At 33.8% G+C, this 27,554-nt stretch overlaps 3 protein-coding genes across 4 annotated transcripts in view; 1 reads left to right on the forward strand and 2 right to left on the reverse strand.

Annotated features, from left to right (window-relative positions):
• Hsl (hormone-sensitive lipase) overlaps positions 1-18,055 on the reverse strand; it is a 33,910-nt gene extending 15,855 nt beyond the window's left edge. For both annotated transcript variants that reach the window (XM_072527428.1, XM_072527427.1), the window contains exons 1-4: positions 17,516-18,055; positions 4,533-4,719; positions 2,527-2,605; positions 1,548-1,832 (exon numbers count right to left, since the gene is read on the reverse strand). In XM_072527428.1, the coding sequence (XP_072383529.1) occupies positions 1,548-1,832; positions 2,527-2,605; positions 4,533-4,719; positions 17,516-17,928 (964 nt within the window). In that variant the 5' untranslated portion in view covers positions 17,929-18,055. The remainder of the gene's footprint in view (positions 1-1,547; positions 1,833-2,526; positions 2,606-4,532; positions 4,720-17,515) is intronic.
• Positions 18,056-18,344: 289 nt separating this feature from the next.
• On the forward strand, positions 18,345-22,643 carry Rpn2 (Regulatory particle non-ATPase 2). Its single transcript, XM_072527429.1, has 3 exons — positions 18,345-19,921; positions 20,072-21,528; positions 22,457-22,643. The coding sequence occupies exons 1-3, from the start codon at positions 18,429-18,431 to the stop codon at positions 22,525-22,527; spliced, it is 3,021 nt and encodes a 1,006-aa protein (XP_072383530.1). The 5' UTR covers positions 18,345-18,428; the 3' UTR covers positions 22,528-22,643.
• Positions 22,644-26,339: 3,696 nt separating this feature from the next.
• SkpA (S-phase kinase associated protein 1 SKP1-related A) lies at positions 26,340-27,309 on the reverse strand. Its single transcript, XM_072527431.1, has 2 exons — positions 27,153-27,309; positions 26,340-27,054 (listed from the first exon to the last, which is right to left on the reverse strand). The coding sequence occupies exon 2, from the start codon at positions 27,052-27,054 to the stop codon at positions 26,566-26,568; it is 489 nt and encodes a 162-aa protein (XP_072383532.1). The 5' UTR covers positions 27,153-27,309; the 3' UTR covers positions 26,340-26,565.
• Between the last annotated feature and the right edge of the window lie 245 nt (positions 27,310-27,554).

Below are 27,554 nucleotides of genomic sequence, written 5' to 3' on the forward strand. Positions count from 1 at the left end.
ATATAAACTGGGAGGCTAAGTGTGATGAACTGGACAGATTTATGGGTGGAACAAAAGTGGCACAAGCTTGGAAAACATTAAAGCAGTTTAGGAAAAATGAGAAAAATGAAGACAACATTTCTCTCATAAAGTTAAATGAATGGGAAGAATATTATACGAAACTGCTGAAAGAGGATAGACTAGAGTACAGATGGGAAAAGATAAGGGAATTAATAGACAACAGAGACGAAAGACAGGAAATCCCTTTAATAACATTATCTGAATTGACGGAAACCTTAAAAGAGGTAAAAACGGAAAAGCCGCAGGGCCTGGAGACATTCCCATAGAGCTGGTTAAATATGGGCCGACTGCACTTTTAGAATTAATAGTAGACCTTTTCAATAAATGTATGTGTGGAGACCAGGAAATTCCTAAAGATTGGAATAAATCTTATATAAGCTCCATATATAAGAGAGGGAATAAAAGAGACTGTTCCAATTATAGAGGTATTAGTGTGACGAGCTCTGTGGGCCAGTTGTACGGCAGAATATTAAAGAAGAGGGTTGAAAGACAGATACAAGATATTGAAGAACAAAGCGGCTTTCGTACCGGGAGATCCTACCTTGATAATATATTTATCCTACGACAAATAATTGAAAAGCGTGTCGAAAGAAGTAGAGAGACCCATTTGGTATTTATAGACCTTGAGAAAGCATATGATAGTGTCCCGTTAAAGAAAATGTTTGAGGTCCTCGAAAGGTCCGGATTGGATTCGACCTATATCCGAGCGATATATAAATTGTACGAAAATGCAGTTAGTTGTGTAAAAATTGGAACCAGAACCTCAAATGAATTTAAAGTCACTAAAGGCCTAAAGCAAGGATGTTGTTTGTCACCGACACTCTTTAAAATATACGTCCAAGAAGCATTGAGGAATTGGAGAAATAAATGTAGATTTATGGGCATCGAAGTGGGACAAGAAACTCTGTATACATTGTTGTTTGCAGATGATCAGGTGGTGGTTGCAACCGATGAGGAAGATATAAATTATATGAATCGAAAATTATTTGAGGAATATGCCAAATGGGGGCTTACTGTAAACATAAGCAAAACAGAATATTTAAAAATTGGAGGAAATACCACAGATCTGAGGCTTGAAAACGCAGTCATAAAAGGCTGCAACCAGTATAAATATCTAGTAAGCATCATATCAGCAGATGGCAGAGTTAAGATAGATGTACAAAACCGAATAACCCAAGGGAAAAAATGCATCCGAATACTGAATCCATTACTGTGGTCTAATAAAATAAAGATGCATACCAAACTTCGCGTATACAGAGCAATTGTAGAACCAATTACCACATATGGTGCCGAATGTTGGACGATGACAAAGAATGAACGAGATAAAGTAGATGTTGTGGAAATGGATTATCTTAGAAGGTCATGCCGAGTATCGAGAATGGAAAGAATCAGGAATGAGGAAATACGAAACCGTACAGGAATTAGAGATACTCTTTCAGATAGAATACAAGGAAGAATTCAAACATTCATTCATAAAATTAACTTACCAATAAACGAAAAAGGCACTGGTACTTCATAAGTATTTCCATCGATAGTTTCCATGACTATAGGTTCTGGAGGAATTTGTATCATCTTGGAAATGGCTACGCTAGGCGAAACGATAGAAGGCAGTTGGTTCATAAGTTCCGTCTCGGATAGAAACCAAAAAGCTTTGCAGAAGTCCACTTCCGCGTTCTGAGCGATATTTACAATTCTTCTGGCTCGTTGTTCCGGATCGGTTATAAATTTTGTCGTTGAAACTACTGAACTGGTCGCTTTGCTAATCAATGATCCTATAAAAACAGAAGTGGAAGTTGGCATTAGTTAACGAGACTGTTAAAAGTGTATGGTGTGTAAAAAGAGTCGCGGTTTTATTTTTGTTTTGCTGATGTAACGGCGTGATACGATGGCGCTACGAACGGAGATCGGCATGCACAGTTTGAGGAGATTTGATAGCAAGAGCAAGTATTTTGAAAAAAGTCATCTGCTAAACGTTTTCATCTAGAGTGCGTAGTTTAGTCACAATATTGAAATGAATAAAAAACCTCTAATGCAATAAAAATTTTAAGACTCAGAGATGGTACGCCTTTTCTATGGACTTCTCTCAGATATTCCCGTTAAAAAAAGCGCCCAGTAATTTTTCGGTTTTTCCTTTGTTAGCTTCGTTTCCTGTAATAGGTATTATTATTTCTTGTCCTACACAAATTTCAAATATTAACAATGTATAAAAGCATTTAGAATAAACGTTTTTATTTTTTTAAGCTTGGAATGTTAATTTACAAATTATTCCGCCGTTTTTATCTCGCTAAATTGTGTTATTTTATCGAATGTTTATAATTTTTTTTATATAATCATCTAAATTTTTATATTTTATTTAGATTATATAAAAGGCGTTTCCTGATTTCTGTAAACTTATGATGTTACACGTGTTGATAGCAAAAAAAATTTAGATTTATTGACCTTGCACATAGAAATAAGATACTTTACCTTGGTTGTAGTATACTTCAGAAAACAAAGTCATTGATAAGGCTATGAATTGTAAGACATTCCGTATTGAATCGCAATACTAAAAATAAAATAAAATATGTTAAATTACTTAAAAAAAAGTATAAAGCGATATACAGGGTATCTCGCTTTATACTTTTATTGGTATTGGTTAATAAACTCATAAATTATTAGATGTTAGGTCTTTTGTGTAAAGGTGAACGATATAGAAACAAATAATATACCGATTGCGAGAGGGGTCAGGCAAGGATGCGTCTTGTCTCCGACGCTTTTCAACGTGTACTCACATGTCATACTCAGAAAAGCCTTATGGGAAAGAAAAGAGGGAATAAGAATTGATAGAGAAATCGTAAACACCATGAGATTTGCAGATGACACGGTAATTATGGCTGAGAGTATAGAAGAATTACAAACTTTACTACATGCAATAAGTATTGAATGCATTCAAATGGGACTTGACATCAACACAGATAAGACCAAATTTATGATAGTATCAAGGAGTCCAATAAATAATGAACTAACCCTTGGTGGACAACAAATAGAGAGAGTGACAAGATATAAATATCTGGGAGCTTACATCAACACAGAATTAGATCCAGACTAAGAGATCAGGGTATGAATAGAAATGGCAAGGACAGCGTTCTTAAAATTCAAGCAATTGTTCTGTGACAAAAATCTGAATACTGTGTCGAGACTGAGGTTTATTGAATGTTACGTCTGGTCCCAACTATTGTACGGAGTAGAAACATGGACGTTAAAAGCGCAAATAGTTAAGAAGCTTGAAGCCTTTGAACTTTGGGTATACCGGAGACTGCTGAGAATTCCATGGACTGCCATGGAAGTGATGAGAAGGATGGGTCGAGACAAAAAATTGTTGAGAACAATAAAAGTATGAAAGACTGCATACCTTGGACACATACCAAGTGTTTGTTCTTCCAGATTGTGCCATTAAGATATCCTGCCGCTTTACTTGCTCCTAAGCTTTGTTGTCGTACTTCTTTTTCAAAATCTCCGTAACTAGTTATATCTATTCCCAGATATCTAAACCTTGTTTCCTGCTTTATTATTTTCCCATCAATTTTGATTTTACATCGTAGTGGGTATTTAGATGTTGTCATACATTTGGTGTTTTCTACTGATATTATCATATTGTATTTCTTAGCTGTTGTATTGAAGATGTGTGTTAATCTTTGGATCTTGTCTTCTGTCTCGGCGATTAATGCGGCGTCGTCTGCATAACATAATATTTGGATTTCGTGGTTCTCCATTCTGTAACCATGACCTTTACGTACTGCTTGTATTATTTCGTCCATTATTATAATAAAGAGAAGTGGGCTTAACGAGTCATCCTGTATGACTCCGCTTTGTACTAGTATATACTGTATTAGTTTTCCATTTATCTTTGCCTGTATTCGATTATGGAAGTAGATGTTTTCGATGGTTTGTATAATATTGATTGGTATGTTCCTTTTATACAGTAGGTGTAAGACGTCTTCGACTTGGATGCGATCGGAAGCCTTTGTCAGGTCTATAAAACATACATATGTTGATTTATTGTACTCGATGGTCTTTTCTGTGATTTGTATTAGTACAAATACGGCGTCTACGCAGGATCTTCCGGACCTGAATCCTTGTTGTTCATCTGATAAAATTGTTAGAGTACTAATTTAGTTGGTTAGGACTTTTGTGGTAAGTGCGAGCGATGTTCAGTAGATTTGTACCTCTATAATTATTGGGGTCTTCTTTATCTACTTTCTTGAACATTGGTACCATTATGCTGTTACTCCATGTGTCTGGTATCTTGCAGTGCAATATTAGTTTTTGTATAAGTTTTGTCATCTCTAGGATTATACTTTCTTCTCCGTGTTTTAGAAGCTGGTTGGTTATTCCGTTTGGACCTGGTGACTTTCTATTTTTGAATGAATTTATGGGTAATTTACATATTTACTAATAGGTTATATAAAAAGATATAGTGGCAAACACTTTACCTGAAAGCCTAAATTTCTTCCATAGAAACAATGTTGATTAATCTCTCCATATTTTGAAAATAAGTCACCTAATGGACAGTCCTCGTTAACAAAAAGACTGCCTCTGTCACTCCATGACATTATTGTCCCTAGGTGTGTTAAACAACTATCTAGACTGGTCAGAAGGTGTGAACAAGACTCAACGTCCCTAAAAAATATAAATTTTAAGTCGCATTTATTTTATAAAAAATATTTCGGAATTAAGTGTCTCTTTAAATTGATACTAAAGTGAGTGATTCCTTTTCCTGTTCTTGTAATTTTCATTTTTTATTATAATCTAATTATAATATTATAGCCTAACCTTTATAACCTAATTTCCTAGAAGTTCTTTACCTTTTGTTATTTTTATAATATTAACTGACTGGTTTGCGTTACAAATTTGTCCATGGCGACGACTAGCGGTTTTCATTATTCCAAATACTCATCATTAAGCCACTTATTAAGAGCTTTAGGTCACTCAGGCGAGTGATTCATCTCCAAAAAGAAGCTTAAAAATCAATCTAACCGACGACAAAACGGAGCTTTTTCAACATTGCCAATTCGTTTAACCATCAAGTATCGTTATTTACTAGCTTTAATGGGAATTTTAGTTAAAAATGCAATTTTTACGTTTTGATTTCCACTTTGGAGTGTTTTCTGAAGGAGTTTTCCATCTCATTATAATTTTTATTGTACTTATATATTAAAAGATAATATATTAACTAAATACTAGAGTCGTAAGAGACGAAAATGCCACTGAACCTTTAAAAATCATACGAACAAGCTGAATTTTGTTAAAAACGTCAATTTTGGAACCAAAAAAAATACAAAAAGTTTACCACTCCTATTCCCGGGCTTTCACCTAAAACCCCCCTTCGTAGGGGTGAAACGTGAAAAACATAGATTTACCAAGAATCTGAATGCAGTAGAACAAAATATTTTAAACACGAATTGTACCTGAGATCATTTTGGACAAAAATGTTTATTAGTACTTTTTCTGACAATACACCGTTCTCTCAGAAACCAAGTCTAAAGCGACAGGCGATTTTGAACGGCGGTTACGCGCGCGAAATCAATTTTTTAAATAAAATTTGTATCAACTCGACGGTAAAAATTCGATATCTTTTGATCAGAGTGACCTATTGACAAAAATCAAAACTCAAAAATATCAGCAAAATTCAGCTTGTTCGTATGATTTTTAGAGGTGCAGTGGCATTTTCGTCTCTGACGAGTGGATTATAAATAATTAATAACATTAAAAAAACTGTTTTCAAACTTAACAAGCATAATAAACCCCAATAAATGTAGAAAAATAGATAAATTTATTCTAAAAACATTGTCGTTAGAAGCCAGACTTATAGTAGGAGCATAGAATATAATCAAATCCATCAACCAGTCGTATTAGGAAAAAAAACGTATAAAGTCATAAAAAAGTTCACATAAAAAAGTAACGATCTTGATGTTTTTCTAGTATAGCCTTGGCTAAACGGTTTAACAGATAATGCTAACAAAGTACCACTATTTCTGTTCTAAACACTTTATTTCAAGTAGAGTTGAAAAAACTAAATTGTAAGTTGGCTGTGAAATTTTGTGACATGCATACTCGGTAAAATTTAGAATTAAGTTGTATAAAAAAAGCAGATACAGATTTATTAAACGGTGATGGTCTCTGTACTTATACACAACCAAACTTATATGGAATCACCATGTATTTGCAATCAATATTTACTTCTTTTGAAAAAACTTATTGTTGCGAAGAATAATAAGGTTTTTATTGAAAATAAACAAACCAATAAAACAATCAGATAACTATTCAGAGTACTCGGAAAAAGTACAGTGTATGAGACAATAAAGAGGATAAAAAATGGCATGGATATGAGACATAGACCAGTTTCGGGTAGACCGCGTAAGATTCGCGGAAACAATTTAAATGCTTTAGTGGCTTTAGGACGACAAAATCCGCGCCTAAGGTTTCGAAAATTAGCGAACAGATTTGGAAATCAACGAACAATAAAAGTGTGCCCAGAAACTGTCCGCATGTCACTGAAAAAGCAAGGCTACATATCAAGGAATCCAAAAAAATCCCTACAATGACACCTCTGCAAAAGCAACGAAGAATAGACTTTTGTTAACGTTTTCGAGAAGATAATTTTAATAGAGTCTTTATATCTGATGAAAGTTGTTTTCAGCTTGGCGCAAATCATCTAAAAGTCCTATCAAGAGAAAATGTTTTTGCAAAATTCAAGCATTCAACGGGAAAAACATATCGCTGTTCAGTGCTCACAATACAAGATATTAAAGATTTCCATGCCCTATTTTATTCTCTGAAAACGAAGACTGAACAAGACAACTGTATCTTGAAATATATGTCTGTCGGTATCCCTTCAAGATCTGGAGCAAAAAAAGCAGGTTCGTCTACAGTCGGTAGCTATTAAGTAATTTGTAAAAAAAGAGAAAAGAAGGACTTCAAAGTACAGGTATGTCAAAATGCATTTAAGGATATTTTTCAAGTTTCCAAGAATCGCATTCAAAGAATTGGTCGCATTTTTTTTACAAAACGGCTTACCCCCGAAAGAGAATCGGGGTGGTTCAAAACAAAAACCCCTTTATGCTCAAAAGAAACAGGCAGTCAAAATGTTTCTTGAAAAATTGCAATGTTCTGATGTCCACTATTGTAGGGAAAAAAAGTAACCGACAGTATTTGGCTTCCGATTTAACTATTAATAAACTGCTCTCAATGTATAACGACCAAGTATCTGAAAATAATTTGAAAGTTAAAAAAACTTTTTTTAGAAATATATTTTGCCAAGAATATAACATAGGCTTTGGTTCGTCAGCATCTGATACCCGTACATGCTCGCGGTTATTTAACTGAGAAAATAAAACAAGAAAAGGATATCGAGGCACGTAATCAGCTTTAAATTGAGAAAATAATTCATGTAATCAAAGACAAACTATTTTTTTTAAGTTGAGAGAAACAAAGCCAGCTCGTTTTATCTTTTGACTGTCAAACGAACTTGGTCAATCCGAAAGAACAAGACCACTTCGGAAAACGAAACGTCAAAAATAAAACTTATTTTAGACTTAAATTGTGGCTTATTCCCAATAAAAATAGTAATTGCATATTTGCCTTGATAAAGCAAGAGTTTCGCAAAGGATCAAATGAAATTGTTTCAGCAGTTTTCCATTGCTTATCAAGTATTATTGATTTATATACTTACAACAATATAAAATTATGTTCGGATGGCTGCAGAAGGCAAAACCTAATTTATTTGAAACCAATCAGAAACTCAACTATGGTCGCAATGTGCATTTATTTTCTAATTCAAAATTACTGGCCCTGAAACGTATATTGAGATTTTTATGGAAAGGGGATCCCGACAAAGCAAATAGAAGATCAAATAAGGACAGAAAACTTAGAAGACGAAGAAGACATTAACCAACTATGGGCAAATCTACGAGATATTGTGTTACAGAAATCGGTTGTAAAATTGGGCAAAACCAAGTCAGAAAAAGGAAATCATTGGTTTGATCATAAATGCCAAATGGCTACAAATAGAAAGAACGTAGCATATCAAAAAACCATCGACGCAGGTTGTACACGGAGAAAAAAGAAGAGTGTAGACGTCTTAGAAGAGAGAAAAAACGTATTGATCGACGTAAGAAGAGGGAATACGAACAGAACACTCTCAATGAGATACAAAGTTTATTCGATAAAATGAAACGAGGACATACTACAAATCCTTAAATAATAGCCGTCGAGAATTTAAACCACGATTAAAATTTTGTAAAGACACTAACGGTGAAATTCTACATGATAAAATTTCAGTTTTTAACAGACGGGCACAACATTTCAGCGAACATCTAAATATAAACGATATTGAAGGAGGTTACAACATAGACAATCAACAAAATCGTCAACTACACAGTGAAGACCCAACAAGAGAAGAAGTGTCAAATGGCAGCCTAAAGCTCAAAGATTTGTACCAGAAGAGAAGGGAATACTATGTCCGTTGCATAAAAAGGGTGATCAACTGGAGTGTAAGAACTATAGAGGCATTAATCTGTTAGCATCTGCGTATAAAATCTTCGGCAATGTATTGTTTGAAAGACTTAAACATTTTACAAAGGATACGTTTGGCCAATATCAATGCGGATTTATTGTTGGAAAGTCAATTGCACATCAAATTCAAGCACATAGGCAGATTCTAGAAAACTCACTAGAAAAGAACTGCATTATACAATGCAATGATAGACTTTGAGATCCCATCTAAGTTAGTTAACTTGACCCAACTAACAATGCAAAACTAGGCTCATGGTTAGAGTTGAAGGAGAAAACTCTACGTTCTTTGACATTAATAATGGTCTAAGACAGGGGGACGCGCTGGTGTCTCTCCTCTTTAATATTGCCTTGGAAAAGGCAATCAATAATCAAATATTCGAATGAATGGAACTATTTTTAATACATCGACGCAAATTCTCGCATTCGCTGACGATATAATTATAGTGGTCAGAAGTATGAGAGACACGGTGCAGTATTTTACGAGGCTTGCGGAAGCAGCGAGTGAATTAGGACTTGTGGTAAACGAGGAAAAAACCAAATATATGTTGGTTTCTAAAAACCCCCGAAATATCCAACAGAGAATTCAAATTAACAACCATGCCTTTGAGCAAGTCAAAGAATTCACATATCTTGGATCGCTAGTAAACGCAACAAACATAAACGAAATAAAAAGACGCATAGCAATAGCAAACAGAACTGTTTGCGGTCTCCAGAAACATTTAAAAAATAAAAATATAAAACGTACAGTAAAGTTCAATACATACAAGACCTTAATAAGACCGGTTTTGATATATAGGGCTGAAACATAGACCTTATCGCAAAATGATGAAAGACTTCTTGGTATTTTTGAGAGAAAAATTCTTAGAAAATTTTTGGGGACGTATATGAAAATGGGCTATGGCGCCGAAGATACAACTTTGAACTATATCGGTTATACACCGATCCAGATATTGTGAAATTCGTTAAAGTGCAGATACTTAGATGGGCTGGACACATTGCTAGGATGTCAAATCACGAATACACGAAGAAATTAACATTTTCAAAACCAGAAGGCACAAGAAGTAGAGGACGACCACGAAGGAGATGGATTGATAATGTGGAAGAAGACCTAGAGATTCTAAGGGTCAGAATATGAGGGGAAGTTGCCAGAAATCGACAGGAGTGGCGACTTCTTTGTGAGCAGGCCAAGATCCACAACGGATTGTCGAGCCACTTATGATGATGATGGAAAGGGGAATCGTTACTAAATTGACAGATTGTGGAGTAGTAATGGAAGGAAGTGACAAAGCAAAACTTGATAGGTGTTTAGTCCCGGCATCTTAAGTTTTCAACTGCCAAAAGAATTATAATGGAAAAAATTAAGACAAAATAAAAGTTAGAGGCGAGGAAAACTACAACAGCGATATAGGAGAGGCAAAACCAACTTTTAAACGTGGGAAAAAAGCAACCCAGATGAAATATGTTGAGATTCAGAAAAGTGTGACAGTAAATAAAAAGAAAGTTGAGAACGAGAAGCCTACTAGACTCCCACTTTGGAGAGCATTGAGTGGATACCAAGAAAAACACTGGCGTTTGAGAGACAACTGAAAAAACATATGATTCTCGACATCCCCTGTATATAAAGTTTATCTATTGCAAAAGTTGTAATATCTATAAAATAGCGGTCTACTTTGTTCTGACTACTAATCCTAACATAAATAATGTTAAATCGAGATTGTTATTAATCATTGAAATACTTTATTTTGACCCAACATGGATTAAGATTCTTTCTATAGTATATTTTTAACTGTTATTTTATTGTTTTGACTAGTTTTGTTGATTTGATAAGTTTGTAGGCCACGCTAGTCATTCTACTGAATATATTCCGTGTTAGTGTTAATGAGCCTTGTATATATTAATTGATGAATCATAAATTACATTAGAACTTAGTACTTTGGACACAACATCAACATTTAGTTGTTAAATTTTATATGCAATTTCTTTAAATAATTGCTATTTAAATGGGATTAAGCTTTAAATTTATTTCTTTAAATAACTCTATTAAATTTATTATACTCATAAAAATAAAATACATATGTAATATAATTATAGATTAAAATTGACTGCATTTAGAAATTTTTCAGCTACTTAGATCAGACAAAAATAAATATTAAAATTATTTAATTATATCTTCCAATGGTAGATATATACATATATATATATATATATATATATATATATATATATATATATATATATATATATATATATATATGCAATAGATAGGCACGTGTGAAAAAAAGTATTGAGGTATTATAGAGTATTATGTTGTGCACATATCTAATCATATTAAAACTAATATTTTTTTACCATTTTAATACAAAAGAAAATAATCTCTGAGATACTAACACACAAAAATACAAGAGATACGATACAAAAAAAGAAGATAGGTCCAGAGTGCAGATATATTTATTAATTAAGGAATGTAGATATAAAAGGAAACAGTATAACAGATAGACGTATAGCATACGGCATGTTCAGTACATTATAAAACAGCGATGTGACGTAGAACGCATGTTGGGCTGCGACAGGGAGATGCGCTGGCGTGTCTACTTTTCAACATAGCTTTGGAAAAGGCGGTCAGGGATGCCCAAATAGACAGCAGAGGAAACATTTTTAATAAATCATCCCAAATTTTGGCATATGCAGATGATGTTGATCTAGTTGCCCGCACAACACGCAGGCTAGAAGAAATGTATAACACCTTGTCAAACGCCGCAAAAAATATGGGCCTGCAAGTAAATGAAAATAAAACTAAGATAATGGCATCAACACCCAACAATAGAGCCAGAAACATCGGCCACCAATTCACGGTTGATAATTCTACCTTTGAAGTGGTGGACAAATTCACATACTTAGGCTCCTTGATCACCAAGGAGAACGTCATGACGGAAGAAATCAAGCGAAGAATAATCCTAGCAAACAAATGCTATTTTGGACTGAGTAGACATATGAGAAGCAGAAACTTAAGCAAAAAACAAAAATATCCATATACAAAACCCTTATACAACCAGTGTTGACATATGGGTCGGAGACATGGACCATTTCCAAGGCAGATGAAAATCTCCTGCTTATATTTGAACGAAGGATCCTGAGAAGAATATTTGGTGGCATCTGTGAAAATGGTGTTTGGAAAAGGAGGTACAACTACAAGATATATCACAGATATAAACATATATTTGGTGGTAAAGACGTAGTATCCTTTATAAAAATAGGACGACTAAGATGGGCAGGACATCTGGCAAGATCACAGCAGAACAACCCTCCTAGAAGAATCCTTATGTCACAACCTGTGGGAAGTAGAAATAGGGGTAGACCAAAACCCAGATGGAGGGATGGTGTAGATGAGGATGGTAGACAAATAGGCGCAGCAAACTGGCAACAGTTGGCAATGGATAGAACTGACTGGCGTAATAGACTTGGGAAGGTCGAGGCTCTTTTATAGGGCTGTAGCACCAATGATGATGATGATGATGATGTGACGTAGAACAAGTCAAAATAAAAAAAATAACAAGCGAGCAGATCTTTATTAACAATCATCTAACTAAAAAAGCGTGTGAGAGCAGAGAAAACAAGAGCGTTGGAGGAAAGTTGCATAGATTATCTGTACTCCAAACTGATCGCGAACATATACAATAATGCAACCAAAGACTACACAAAGATCATCATCACCATTGGCTCCACAACCCATGGTGGCTCTTGGCCTGCTCAAGGATAAGTCTCCATTCTCTCCTATTCTTCGCCTTGGCTTTCCAGTTTCGTACTCCCAACATTCTCAAGTCTTCCTCCACCTGATCCTTAAATCGTGCTCTGGGTCTGCCTCTCCTTCTCACTCCAACTATTCTTTAGTTATAAATATGTTTTAGCGGCTCCTCCATATCATTCATTCTCTCTATGTGACCTAACCACCGCTGCCGGTTTATTTTGATGGACCTAATAATATCAGGTCTGTCATACAGGCGGTAAAGTTCGAAATTATAGCGTCTATGCCATAATCCGCCCTCCTGTACTCCTCCATAGATATGCCGGAGGATTTTACGTTCAAAGCGTCTTAAACGTTCTTCATCGCTCTTTGTCATCGTCCATGTTTCCGACGCGTAGGTGAGGATGAACTTGATAAGAGTTCTGTATATCACTAGTTTCATTCTTTTTGTAACTAGGCTTGTTGTTAAAAATTTTTTTAATCCATAATAGGCTCTATTTGACACATATATCCGTCTGTTAATTTCTGCACTTACTGCATTATTCTGATTAATTTGTGAGCCTAGGTATATAAACTCTCTTACTCCTTCGAAAGTATATGTTCCGATCGTTAGATCTTCGGGTTGTGCTGCTTGTATATAATTTGATACTTTCATATACTTCGTCTTACTAGTGTTAACCCCTAGTCCCATTCTTTTTGTTGCTGCATCAAGCGCCTTGAACGATTCGACCACGTCCGCCTTTCTTCTTGCACACAAAGATACAAAAGGTAAAAAATCAAAAGAGGAATCAGGTAAGGAGACACGTTATCACCCAAACTCTTTACGGTAGCTCTGGAAAATGGTTTCAAAAAAATTGGAGTGGTAAGGAAGGAATCAATGTCGATGGAGAAATGCTCTCCCATCTACGATTTGAAGACGATAGTGTTCTGATAACAGATAACTTGGTTAGAGTAATGAAGTTGGTTTGAACATAAATGTTGGAAAGATACAATACATGACAATTCTGGTACCAAGCGAAAATTAAAAAGTCAACTGCAATGAAATAGGATTAGCTCTCTCTCTCTCCAATGGCGCTACAGCCCAAATCGAGCTTTGGCCTCCTCCAAACTATGCTTGGCCAACCTTGCCGGTACCTCGCCGATCGTCCCCAGTCTAGCAAATTTTGTGCGTCCGCTGCCACTTCATCCTCCCACCTTTTCCGTGGGCTTACTTTTGGTCTGGCGCCCTGCATTTTACTATCTAGGACTCTTCTTGGCAACCTTCCAGTCTCCATTCTAACTACATGACCAGCCCATTGAAGTCTCTGAGGTTTTACAAATTCTGAGATTGGGGCCTCTTTGAACAGTTTGTAAAGTTCATGGTTGTACCTGGATCTCCATACTCCGTTTTCGTTAATAGGTCTAAATATCTTTCTTAGGACTTTTCTTTCAAAGAGTTCTAGTTGTGTCTTCTGTCATCACCCATGTTCTGCATCCATAACATACTATTGATCTGATAATAGTCTTGTAGACCCTGATTTTCGATCTCCAGTGTGTGTTTTTGAAGTGGAACACATGGGCAAGTGAAAAGTAAGCTTTGTTTCCCTTTACTATTCTTCTTTGAATTTGTGGTTCTCTTGTTCCATCCGTGTTTAATGTAACTCCCAGATATGTGAAACCTTCTACAGCTTTAATATCATCCTCTAATTTAACTGTGCAACGTATTCGTTTTTTGTCTTTTGAATATTTATTTCTAGTCCGGTCTCTTCTGCCCCTGTTTTTAATTGTGAATATATTTCTGCCGCCTCTACTGTTCTGCGAGACATGACACTAATGAGAGACATAATGTCATCGGCATAGGCGGCAATCGGTATTGATTTATTTATTCGGAGATTACCTCTTCCTATATTCAGCTGTTTTATCACATATTCAAGAGTCAGGTGGAATAGTGTCGGGACCTTCATAGTCAGTAGTTTCATTTAAAGGGTTTTTACCCTCATATATAGTGGCTTCCCTCATGTATACCTGGTAACTGCACTGATGATGGACTTTAGTTCGAAAATGTTCGATGAGGTAACCCGAAAGCGCAATTTTAGAGTGTATATCTTTTATAAAGGATTTTTTATATAAAAGTTTCTACATATATTTGCTCTACCATGCTGATATTGAGTAGAATAAGCATTCAAATGTTCTAAAAAATTGCTATATAAAATAAAGTTGAATATTTTTGCCAAACAATTTAAGATACTGACTCGCCTGTACTCCAGTTGTCAGAGACAAAAATGCCACTGAACTTCTAAATGAGAATGTCAATTTTGGGAGCTCAAAAATATGCAAAAAAATTTACCACTTCTCCCCTCCAACTTCCCCTGAAACTCCCCCTTGTAGAAGGATGGAAAAAATCGATTTACCAAGAATCTGTATACCTTAGAAAAAAATGTTTCAAATCAAAAATGTAACTGAGACAATTTTGAACAAAAATGTTTATTAGCACTTTTTGTGTAGAATCAACTATTCTCTCAGAAACAACACTTGAAGTGACCTGCCACTTTGAATATCATTATGCACACAAAATGAATATGGTTTTAAATAAAATTTGTATCAAGTTGACAGTAAAAATTACATACATTTTGATCAGAGTGTTCCATCCAAAAAAAATAAAATGCATTTTAAAGGTGAAGAGGGGAGTTTTTTAAATACAATTTTTGTATTTTCATGCAAATGAAGTTGGTTTCATAAAGGTGTTAAATAAATAGATGTGGCCCGATTTTGGCCATTTTGGTATTCTGAGATCAACAATTTTTTTTTTCATTGACCAATCACTATGGAATTTCCATTATTAGAGATTAATCTTCAAAACTTATAGCATGAAATTTCGGTTTTGAGTTTTGGCAACAAATTTAAGGCATTTGAATTATGCCAAAAAAACGCTGAAAATCTTTCATATTATGAAAGATCTAAAACATTTAGCACTCTTCACTTTTAAAAAGCATTTTGACTTTTGTCAATAGGAAACTCTGATCAAAAGATATCGAGTTTTTATAGTTGAGTTGATATCAATTTATTATTATTATTTTTTTGACACATTTTTTCTGTGACACACACATTCTTGGTAAATCAATTTTTTCTGTTTCCACCCCCTATGTGGGGGCGTTTTAGGGTGAAGCCAGGGGTAGGAGTGGTAAACTTTTTTACATCTTTTTTGGGGTCCCAAAATTGACATTTTCAGCAAAATTCATATAAATTTTACAGGTCAAATCTTGTGATGACTGGACTATGTTATTCTTACCATTATTAATGTTACCAGGCTTCAAAAAATAGGTACAGCCAGTGATAGTATTTTTTAACTTTGTAGAAATGTATTGGTTTCAAAAATAAAGTTAAAAATGATTTGCAAAGGTGTTACAAGATGGTCAAGGTGTACCTTATAGGTATATGCAGGGATATTATCTTTAACAGTACATAATTTGGTGTATTAGACTTTAGTCTCTACAATGGCTCTTATGGTTTTTCCTGTTATCTCAACAAACTCTAGAAAAACATTAAAATTACAGTGCAAAGATGATATTTATTGTGGTCATCATCATCATCAGTGGCATTACAGCTTGTTATGAGCCAAAGCCTTCTTCAGAACAATCTTCCATTCACCCCTGTCTCTGGCAACTCTTCTCCATGCTTTTACTCCGATGGATTTTAGATCATTCTCTATGTTATCTTGATACCTAATTTTTGGTCTACCTCTGGCACATCTTCCCACTGGTCCTCTTCGGTCGAAAATTTTTCTGATCGTTGCATCTTCATCTCGCCTAATTACATGTCCTACCCATCGAAGGCATGCTAATTTAATATATTTTACAACGTCAAGTTCCCCAAAACTTCTATATAACCCAAAGTTGTAGCGCCTACGCCACAAACCCTGTTCTTGGATTCCTCCATATATTTTTCTTAGAATTTTTCTCTCGAAATTTTTATGCAATTCTTGGTCGTTCTGTGTAAGTGACTACGTTACAGACCCGTATGTTAACACTGGCCTTATTAGTGTTTTATATATGGTAACTTTAATTTTTCTGGGTAGTTTTGGAGCCATATGTTTCCTCAAGCCATAATAGCACTTATTGGCAAGCACTATTCATCTTTTAATTTCTTCGCTGACATTGTTGTCTTTGGCCAGCAGCAAGCCCAGGTAGACGAAGGTGTCCACACCTTCCAGTTCCAGATCATCAATTAATAGTCTAGGTATCTGGTTGCCTGATCTAGTACAATACATATACTTGGTTTTCTGTGCGTTTATTTTTAATTCCATTATTATTTATAATAAGCAATAATTTATTGTGGTATATTAAAAAAGGAAAAATCTACTCCATTTCGTTTTCATGATAAGGATATTTCAGAGGGAAGACCATTACAAAGATATTGTCTTATAATCTTGACAAATCACAGTTAAAATTGTTTAAATTAAAGAGATGAAGTGAACAAAATATTAGGCGAAGAAAAAGATATAAATTGTGGTCTGTAGGAGAAAGTAAGCTAGAATTGGAATGGGTATAATTGCCAATAGAAAACTAAAAAAGAAAATTATAAGAATGAGTGGTAGCATAATGCTAGTGAAAATTATACTTAATACATAAGTGCTAAATGTAGCATATGTGTGCTTATGCCCCTTAGTTAGATTTTGTGAGAATGAAAAAAGTTTTCTGTTATAAAATTCTTCTGCTATAAATTTCTCTGTTATAAAGCTTTTCAATTATAATGTATCTTTAGAGATACTCAAACAGAGAAAAAAGTATTAATAAAATATGATGCCGATGCAATGTGGATCAATCTTAAAGTGGAAATGAAGACAAGTATTACAGGCAAACTTAAGTAACTAGAAATGGGGCTAGAGTTGGTATGCTTGAACTCAGACTAGTACTGCAAGAGAAAGCAAGCCTAGCACACATCAAAGTAGACAAAATTAGTCCCAAATATATGACAAGAATGTGAGAAGAAAAAAAAAGAAGTGAATACATAACTGCAAGATCATAAAGGGTTTCATGGAAAACTTTAAGGGAAAAAATCACTAACCACAATTAATGTGCTCTACAATAAATATCCAGAATATCTGTTTTTATAAATATTCACTAAAGCATAATAGCAACACAAAACTAAAATAGTTTACGAACATTTAAAATAAAAACTTACTTAGTTAAAGTACTTTTACGAAAAAATGTACTATCCCTTTTCTGTAACACTTTTTCAGAACACTCAACAGCCATTTGAATAGCTCCATCAATCACAATAAGAAAACTTCTGTATCCATTTCCAGGAACACTTTCATCAAAATCAAAAAAATGTACTTGACTTTCTATAGGAATAAGTTTTGGTTGAATCCTGTCTACAACATCTACCATGGCAAGAAAAGATAGATAGAGTCTTTGACCGTTTTCAGTGTTATCTCTTGCAAAAAAAGTTGCATTGCTTTTACATGTTTCTACTAAGTTATTAATTTTGAAAGCTCTTTCAGAAACTGGTTTATTTTCTGTATCTGCAACATTATTTGCAGAATTTTCTACTGTAATTGTATCGTCATGATTTTCTTTATTTGAATCAATCATTTTTGTTATGACGTTTATTTGAATCAAAGATAATTTACTTCTATCCACAGTGACTGATCATTTGTGTCTAAATAATGTTTAAAACCAAAACGTTTAATTTAATTCATGACAATTTATTTATTTACTTACGTCATGTCATTTTTGAGTGGGTCATTTATGTCAATTGTCGCTGTAAATGACATATGATTGACTGTACAGGTTTTGGTGTTCACTTTATTTTTTTTTTTAATTAATAAAATATCCGTTTCTATAAATTTTGTTATTAAAATATTATGTTTTAATAATTTTAAGCGCAAAAATTATTTCTAGATGTAGTAAACATACTGTTTGTACTAATATTAGACTAATTTAATATTTTAAAAATCTAATGACATAACATGTACTAAATGACAAATGAAGTGAATATTGAAAATTCACACCAAAAATTGCCTTCAATGACTGTGTTTTTTCCGACGTGAAAGTTTCAAAATTACATTTTTCGGAATTAAACAGTGTTCAAGATGAATATCACTTCTGCTGCGGGAATTATTTCCCTCTTGGATGAACCAAGACCAGAATTAAAAGTATTTGCATTGAAGAAACTAGATTCCATAGTGGGTGAATTTTGGCCTGAGATTTCAGAAGCTATTGAAAAAATTGAAATTTTGCATGAAGACAAAGTGTTCCAACAACACCAGTTAGCTGCACTTGTGGCAAGTAAGGTATATTATCATTTAGGTGCATTTGAAGATTCTTTAACTTACGCTCTTGGGGCGGGTGATCTCTTTGATGTCAATGCCCGCAGTGAGTATGTAGAAACTATTCTAGCTAAATGTATCGACTTTTATACTCAGCAACGTATTGCTGTAGCTGAAGGATTGGCAGATGCTAAACCCATAGATTCTCGCCTTGAAGCTATTGTTAATAGAATGTTTCAGCGTTGTCTAGATGATGGACAATATCGTCAAGCTATGGGCCTGGCTCTAGAAACCAGACGAATGGATATTTTTGAGTCATCTATTACTCAGTCTGACGATACTATCAGCATGTTGACTTATGCATTTCAAGTAGCTATGAGTTTGATTCAAAATCGAGCATTTAGGAACACTGTTTTGAGATCTCTTGTTGGACTTTATAGAGGACTGAATACACCTGATTATGTTAATATGTGCCAGTGCTTAATTTTCCTTGATGATCCATTGTCTGTGGCTGAAATTTTAGATAGGCTTGTAACTGGCAAGGAGGATACTGAACTTATGGCTTATCAAATTGCTTTTGATCTCTATGAGTCAGCTACTCAACAGTTTTTGGAAAGAGTATTAGTTGCATTAAGAGCCACAGCACCAGTTCCATCTTTGCTGGAAGAAAAATCAAAGCCAAAGACTGGTGAAGGGGAGGGTGCTATGTCAACTGAGACTGGAGAGCCATCCACAGAAACAAAAATTGAATTAAAAGAAGAAAAATCTCTTGACAGTTTGTCTGATCAAGATAAGGAACATCAGAAAAGAATTGAAAAACTTCATACTATACTCTCAGGAGAGGTTTCTATAGAATTGCACCTGCAATTCCTTATCAGGTCAAATCATGCTGATTTACTCATTCTTAAACAAACAAAGGAGACTGTTAGAGTTAGTATTTGTCACACTGCTACTGTAATTGCAAATGCGTTTATGCATAGTGGTACAACAAGTGATCAATTTTTAAGAGATAATTTAGAATGGTTAGCAAGAGCAACAAATTGGGCCAAACTTACAGCCACAGCCTCACTTGGAGTTATTCATAGAGGCCATGAACAAGAGGCACTAACACTAATGCAAAGTTACTTACCAAAAGAAGTTGGACCTAGCTCAGGCTATTCTGAAGGGGGTGGTCTTTATGCTCTTGGTCTTATACATGCCAACCATGGTGCAAATATCATTGATTACCTTCTTGGACAACTTAAGGATGCACAGAATGAGATGGTTAGACATGGAGGTTGTCTTGGTCTTGGTTTGGCTGCTATGGGCACACATAGGTAAGTTATTCCTTTTTTTAGTATGTATTATTATGATTCCTAGTGATTTTTATTTAAGTTTTCTGCTTATTGAAACATTAAATTTTTGAGGAATGTTCAAGTCTTTGTGTTCTAAATATTTATTCTAACTATAATTCTCTTCTGTTACAGACAAGATGTTTATGAACAACTCAAATTCAATTTATACCAAGATGATGCTAATACTGGTGAAGCAGCAGGTATTGCAATGGGAATGGTAATGTTGGGTTCAAGTAATTCTACCACAATTATGGATATGGTTGCATATGCACAAGAGAGTCAACATGAGAAAATTCTTAGAGGTTTAGCTGTTGGTATTAGTTTTTCCATGTATGGCAGATTAGAAGAAGCAGATCCACTGATTCAACAACTTACCTCTGATAAAGATCCTATCCTCAGAAGATCAGGCATGTATACTTTGGGTATGGCATATTGTGGTACTGGAAACAACCAAGCAATTAGAAAATTACTTCATGTAGCTGTGTCAGATGTCAATGATGATGTTAGAAGGGCTGCAGTTACAGCATTAGGTTTTCTCCTATTCAGAACTCCTGAACAATGTCCTAGTGTAGTATCTCTTCTAGCTGAGAGTTACAATCCACATGTTCGTTATGGAGCTGCTATGGCCCTTGGTATTGCATGTGCAGGAACTGGTCTACGTGAAGCTATAGCTCTTCTTGAACCTATGGTTATGTTTGATCCAGTAAACTTTGTAAGACAGGGTGCTCTCATTGCTTCAGCTATGATTTTGATTCAACAGACTGAGCAAACTTGCCCCAAAGTCACATTCTTCAGACAGACATATGCTCAAGTCATTTCTAACAAACATGAAGATGTGATGGCTAAGTTTGGAGCTATCTTAGCTCAAGGAATCATTGATGCAGGTGGAAGAAATGTAACTTTGTCATTACAGTCCAGAACTGGTCACACAAATATGTTGGCTGTAGTTGGTACATTGGTTTTCACTCAGTATTGGTACTGGTTCCCTCTATCACATTGTTTAGCTTTAGCATTCACTCCAACATGTGTAATTGGTCTCAATGCACAATTGAAGATGCCCAAACTAGATTTCAAATCTAATGCCAAACCTAGTTTATATGCTTATCCGGCTCCAATGGAAGAAAAGAAAAGAGAGGAAAGAGAAAAAGTAACTACTGCTGTTTTAAGTATTGCTGCCCGCCAACGTAGAAGAGACCATGAAAGGAAGCATCGTGACGAAAAGATGGAAGTAGATGAAGACAAAGATGACAAGAAAACAGAAAAAGAAGACAAGGAGAAAAAGTCTGAAGAAAAAGAAAAAGATAAAAAGGATGAAAAGAAAGCTGATGAAAAAGATAAAAAGGCAGATGAGAAGAAGGCAGGTACTTCTACTGGGGATAAGAAAGATGATAAAGAAGAAAAGAAGAAAGAACCTGAACCAAACTTTGAAGTTTTGCAAAATCCCGCTAGAGTTATGAGGCAACAATTGAAGGTGATTACACTTAACGATAGCAATCAACATGTTTCGATGAAAGATGTTTCTATTGGAGGAATAATAATGGTGAGGAACTTGAAACCTGGAGATGAGGAACTGGTTGAACCTGTTGCAGGTATGTTATCTATTTAATATGTTTTTAAATAATAGCCTTTATATTAAACTTACTATACAGCGTTACATGTTAAGAAAAGAACATTAGGCTTATGGAGATCAGTGTTGCCAAAACTCTCAGGCATGCGGTTTACTAGATTGTCGATATATTTTTCGAATTTCCATTTTCAATTAACATTTAACTGTAAAGTCAGAATAACAACTGAAGAACCACAAAGCCTTATTATCATTATGTAGTCTCAGAGAACGACATAAAATCGCTGACATACATACACCGTATTATTTTAAGTTGTAATTAGTAATTAGATATATGCATTCCAAGCGGTCCGTTTATTAGCTTTTAAATCTTTAATAGCCGGCAAAGTGTATGATTTAACTAAGCAATATTTTCTACTGATTTCTATGATTCATAGTATATGATATTCTTACCAAAAAACAAATAAACTGTCGTTATTATAATTAAAATAAGATAAAATAAAATTATCTTTTGTAAATACTATTTATTTAATTAAAATCATTTTCCCTACTTTTAATCTCTTGTTTCGAATGGGCACTTTTGGTCAATTACGTTAAAAAACATTAATTTAATTCATGTCTGTGAAAACGAAAATACAAAAAATTATACAACCCTGAATCGTGCTTGTTTGTGTTCATCGTGGCATCGCTGCGCTTCTATCATCCATAAGAAATACATGGCCCTATCTCCGCAATGTTATTTTCTTAACTTGGAACGCTCTATAGGGAATTGATATTGTTATGACCCAAGATAAAAAATTATGAAGAAATGTAATTAGAAAACTAAAACTAATTACATAATATTATCATTAAGTCTTGGATAAAAATCAATAAAAAGCACCTCAGTGTTTTAATTTCTAATTATTTTTATAAGTATAACTCTCTAGCATTACTTATTGTTTTTCTTTTTCAAGCTTTTGGTCCCAAGGGCGAGGATGAGAAGGAACCAGAACCCCCAGAGCCATTTGAATGGACAGAAGATTAGATATCATCATTAAACTTTTTATAATTTTTCATTTAATTTACTATAAGTAGATGTAATTATACGAAAAACGATTTTGTTAACATTTAATATTAAATTATTAGTTTAGCGTTTGTGTATATCCTGGATTTTATTTAAATATCCTTGTCTATAAAATAAATATCTATGTCCAGAGTAGACACTAAAAATGTCAATAAAGATAGACAACTATTTTTATTCATATATTTGAAGTAAAAAAAAATGTTGCACCTGGGGAAGTGCCAACAGAAGTGAAAACTTTTCTAGAGAGACCTGGGAAAGATTTTTTATATTGTATATTTATATAGAAAATGATTTAAGAAGACCTATTGAAATTAAAAAAATTCAAATTTAATAGTATTCTGACAGGAAGCAAAATCTATACACCAAGTTTCAAGACTCTAGAGCTGGGTTATATTGACCCAAATTCAAAGTAATCTCTGTTATACCTAGAGAAATCTATGTACAAGGTTTCAAGACAACCAGGACTTTTCTTTCAAGAAAGAGAAACACATACAAATATGCGAAAAATGTGTTATGGCACAAATTCATTTGAACAGTGGATTCTTTGAACCATGAGACATTTGTTTCAAGACTCTAGGACTTTTTCTTCAAGAAAATCAAAATGCTTAAGAATATGAGAGAAAGAAAACACTTATCGACACAAAATGCAATAGGGTTCTTCCTTATACCAAGAGGATTCCATCTACCAAGTTTTTAAGAACCTTGCCAAGGTTTAAGAAAAAAGAAAGACAAAAATATGAGAAGACGACCTATTGCCCCAAATACAATAGTTTTCTTCCTTACCATCCTTAATGTTCTGATTTTCTGGACTCCACAGGTTTTACTTAAACAGAGCTGAGATTAATAAGACTTACTGTACCAAATTTAATAGCCTTTCCTTTAAGAAAAAGAGGAAAGGAAGGATATGAGAATGGGTTTTGACTGTGATTTCATAAACATATGGAATTAGGGATCATTTGTTATCTTTCCTCTTACTTTTTCTTTGTCTAATATATTGATAGAAAGGAATAAGGAATATTAGAAGACTTATTTATCCCAAATTTAATAGAATTCGCTATATTATACCACCATTCGCTGATATGCATATTTTTGCCTCTTTGTGTCTTTAGAAATATGCATATCAGCAAATGGTGGGACGCTATAGAGAAATCAAACCTTAACTGTATATTTTATTTTACATTTCACTCACAAAGTGATTTCTACCTAGACGAATTGGTGTGCCGTGGATACAAACTATAAATCCCCATGCCAGTGCATTTCGATGCATTGGTCAGCTATTTTTTTGCAAAATTTAGGAAACAGATTTGGACCAAATCCTGAATTCGATTTATATTCTCATTAAGAGGATTCTTTTTTACAAGAACAATCTATGCACTAAATTTCAACGCTGTAGAACTCTCTAGGATTTCCTTTTAGAGTTATCACACAGATAGAGGTACTGATAGACATTGATCACAATTTTAAAGATGACCTGTTTATTTCTTAATAATTTAGGAAAACATCGAAACTGAGAAGAATGTATGAAAATAACATATCAATAAACAAATAGACAATTCAATTAATAAACACTGTTAGCATCAAATATTAACTGATTTTAAGCTGACATCAGATTGAAACTCTTGGATGTTTAAGAGATAAAGGTACAGAATGGACCAAGTGTCTGGAAACATAAATACACTCACTTTGCAATATGGAGATTTAAAATTTGTTGTTTGTAATGTTGCCAGATTTACCACTATTCTGATATCATTAGTCACTTTGGTTTTTTAAATAAACCACCCTGTATATTGAACCTTTATTGAAGTCTCCAGTTCAACGATACAAAATATAGTCAGGACCATCTTGAGATAAAACAAAAGCCTAGAAGCACATAATCTTCTCAGTAAAATTAAATTTGAACATAAATAATTAAAAGTTTACTATATATGTCTACCTAATCAGGTGTTCAAAATAATGTCAGTTGTTAATTTGATAGTCTCCTCAGTAATAGTAGAATGCGTCTACTACATTTGTCAATAAATTAAAATGGATTTATTGATAATTCTTTGCCTTAGCTCTGCAACACTTGCTGGTTTAGTTATACCTATAAATTCTATGAATCAAGTATTCCTAATAAAAATAATCTTTAGGATTCAAATTGGGCGAACGAGGAGGCTATTCAATACTACCTAATCTAGCAATCTGTCATCCGGAAAATGTCTGATCTAAATAATGCCAAAAATTTATACCAGGGTTTCCCAAACTTATTTATACTGTGACGCCCTTGGGACTTTTCTATGTATGTATGTGGATCTTCGAAACTCTGCAGTAAATCTAAAGTTTTATTGTAATTTATAAAGCTTTTGGTCTACCTGTTCGAATGCCATCTTTTACTCATTCAATTTCCTCAAAGTGCTTTACAATTTTTTGTATCCTCGCCTTAAGGATAGGAGAATGGTTTGGGAAAGTACAGTTGAACAAGTAGGCTACTTCAATATAAGATCTTTTTCTTTCGCTGTAGACCCTTATTATTAACACCGTAATTCGCTCTGTTTAAATAAAAACCATCTTTTTTTGTAGAGCTTTTAAAAACACACAAAACAACTGTCAGCTTTATTAAACAATTTAATTTACAAAACTAAATATTAAGCTACTGTTAGTTTTATGAATTAATGTCATAATCACAGCATCTATATTTACTGAATTACTTCAAAACTATTTGATGTTTAGAAGTTTTATTTATTTAAAACCTTTGTGACTACATAAAATACTGAGTGTTACATGTGATCAAAATATTATTAGTTAGCTCCTATTATTCATATGATAATATGGGTTATTGCATCATCAGATAATTGGGATTATCATTCATAATACAAAATTATTCTTTCTTCTTTCATACAATTCTATTTGAAGTACTTAACCATCCTATATACATGTTTATATTGAATATCCACTTTATGTTCAATATTAGATCATTTACAACTTTAGTTTCTTTCCACATTCCTTTTCTATTTTTAGTACTTTTTTGTGACAATATTTTTTATTCCTCATGTTTTCTTCTGTACACACTGAGGTGATATATCTAGAAATTATAACCAAATATTTGTACATTTTTTACTACAGTAGATAAGTGATTGATTTCTGAAAATATTTACGTAGTAGATGCCTTGATATCAGCTTTATAGCATTAATACCAAATAAAATAACTTTGTCAGCTACCTGTGTAACAAAGTAATTAGGCTGTGTTTATAAACCTTGCAATAAAGTTGTCCTGCCAACCAGTATATTTTCAACTCTATTAGGATGGTCATTACATAAATATAATCTTCATCATTAGTGATGCTGCAAAGCTCACAAAGTCAGTAATTTCTGTCTCCTTTCAACATTCCTTGTTTGTGTAAATTTTTTCACTTTAGCATTAGTCTGCCCCCATCTCTATTTCCAATACACATTAATAATACGATTCATCCTAGAGGGTACTTTACTTTTCACGTTCATTTTAATGAAGAATATTACATCCCTGCCATTTACTATTTCTTATATTACCTCAAAGTTAAATAGTATATTATTAGTTTGGTTTTGTTGGATGGAACTGAAAGGATGTCATCAACATAAGACAGGAATAGTTTAGTCCCCCTTCTGGCCTTATTGTGTTAGTTTTGTCGTTATTAAAATTAGTATAGCTGAGTTTATGTATGTTCTACTGTAGTAATTCCATTTTGTTTTAAATCAGTGATATATTACTATCAATCTATATATTTTAAATGTACTATTTAACATATTAAAAAAAGACATTGTATTAAAAGAAATATTAAGACTTTATTACTAACAGTAACAAAAATGAAACACTCCTACATATGTAATTTTATCAAAATCACTTATTTATTTTAATGACATGAAATGCAGCAGATCCCAAAGTTGAAAATCGAGCATATTTCACATAAAATTTCAAGCAGTAAGTAAATCTAAATTATAATAAACACAAAAATATTCACAGTAAATACTGAACAGTCCCTTAAATTACTTTTCCTCACACCATTCATTCTCTTTTCTCACTTGTTCTTCTTCAGACGCTGTAAAGTCATTCTTGATGTTGAAAGTCTTTCTGATTTCTTCAGGAGCTTTACCTTTAATCATATTAGCAACAGTTTTACATGTGACATCCAAGAGTCCCTTGATATCCAGATAGTTAGCAGCCAAAATCAACTCGAAAAGGGTTCCTTGGTCCACTTTCAAGAAGTCTGCATCCCAAGAGGAAATATCATCTGTTCTTTTTTCTTTATTATCGTCATCTTCAGGTGGTGGAGGATCGTCTTTGTGGTAAGTCGCCCATTGAATGACTTTCCTGAGTATAGCAGAGTTTACATTTGGTAAAGGAACCACTTCCTCTTCTTCTTCATCCATTCCCAAGTCTTCTAACATGGTTTTGATAGTAACAGAGCATTTTGCAATTTCAACATCGATTTCGAAGGTCTCACCATCAGACGACTGCAACTTTATATTTGGCATCTAAAAAATTGGAAATGAGTCAACTTTTCATCCAATAATATGAATAATGTTAGGATTTTCTTAAAGTAAATGTTTAAGTATATATAAAAATAACTTACTGTTTTATTTATTTAGAAAAAGTTCAGCTACTACCAAATCCTTCTTTGTGTTTCCAATCTAATTTTGTTAATCAATGTCTTTGGTAATGGCGTTCGGTAAAACAAGAAACAGAAACAGATGACGGTTGAAATATGACATCGAATGACTGTCAAAAATTTTAAGGCGTTTTCAAATAGGTTACATGTTTTCATATCTCACGTTTGAATGACGTCACATTAATTTTTTTAAAGCAGATCGAGTTCTTGATTGTAAACTTATGATTTTGTACTACCTTTCCTAGATACTAGGTCTAGTAAGATTGGATAAAATACTTTCTTCAGTAATGGCGATAATGGGATACATATAGGTAGGTATTCTGAAAATCTCCTCTTTGGTAAATTTAGGCAGGATTTGTGTAAGTT

This window comes from Diabrotica undecimpunctata, chromosome 3 (genome assembly GCF_040954645.1).
Source record: "Diabrotica undecimpunctata isolate CICGRU chromosome 3, icDiaUnde3, whole genome shotgun sequence".
NCBI lineage: Eukaryota > Metazoa > Arthropoda > Insecta > Coleoptera > Chrysomelidae > Diabrotica > Diabrotica undecimpunctata.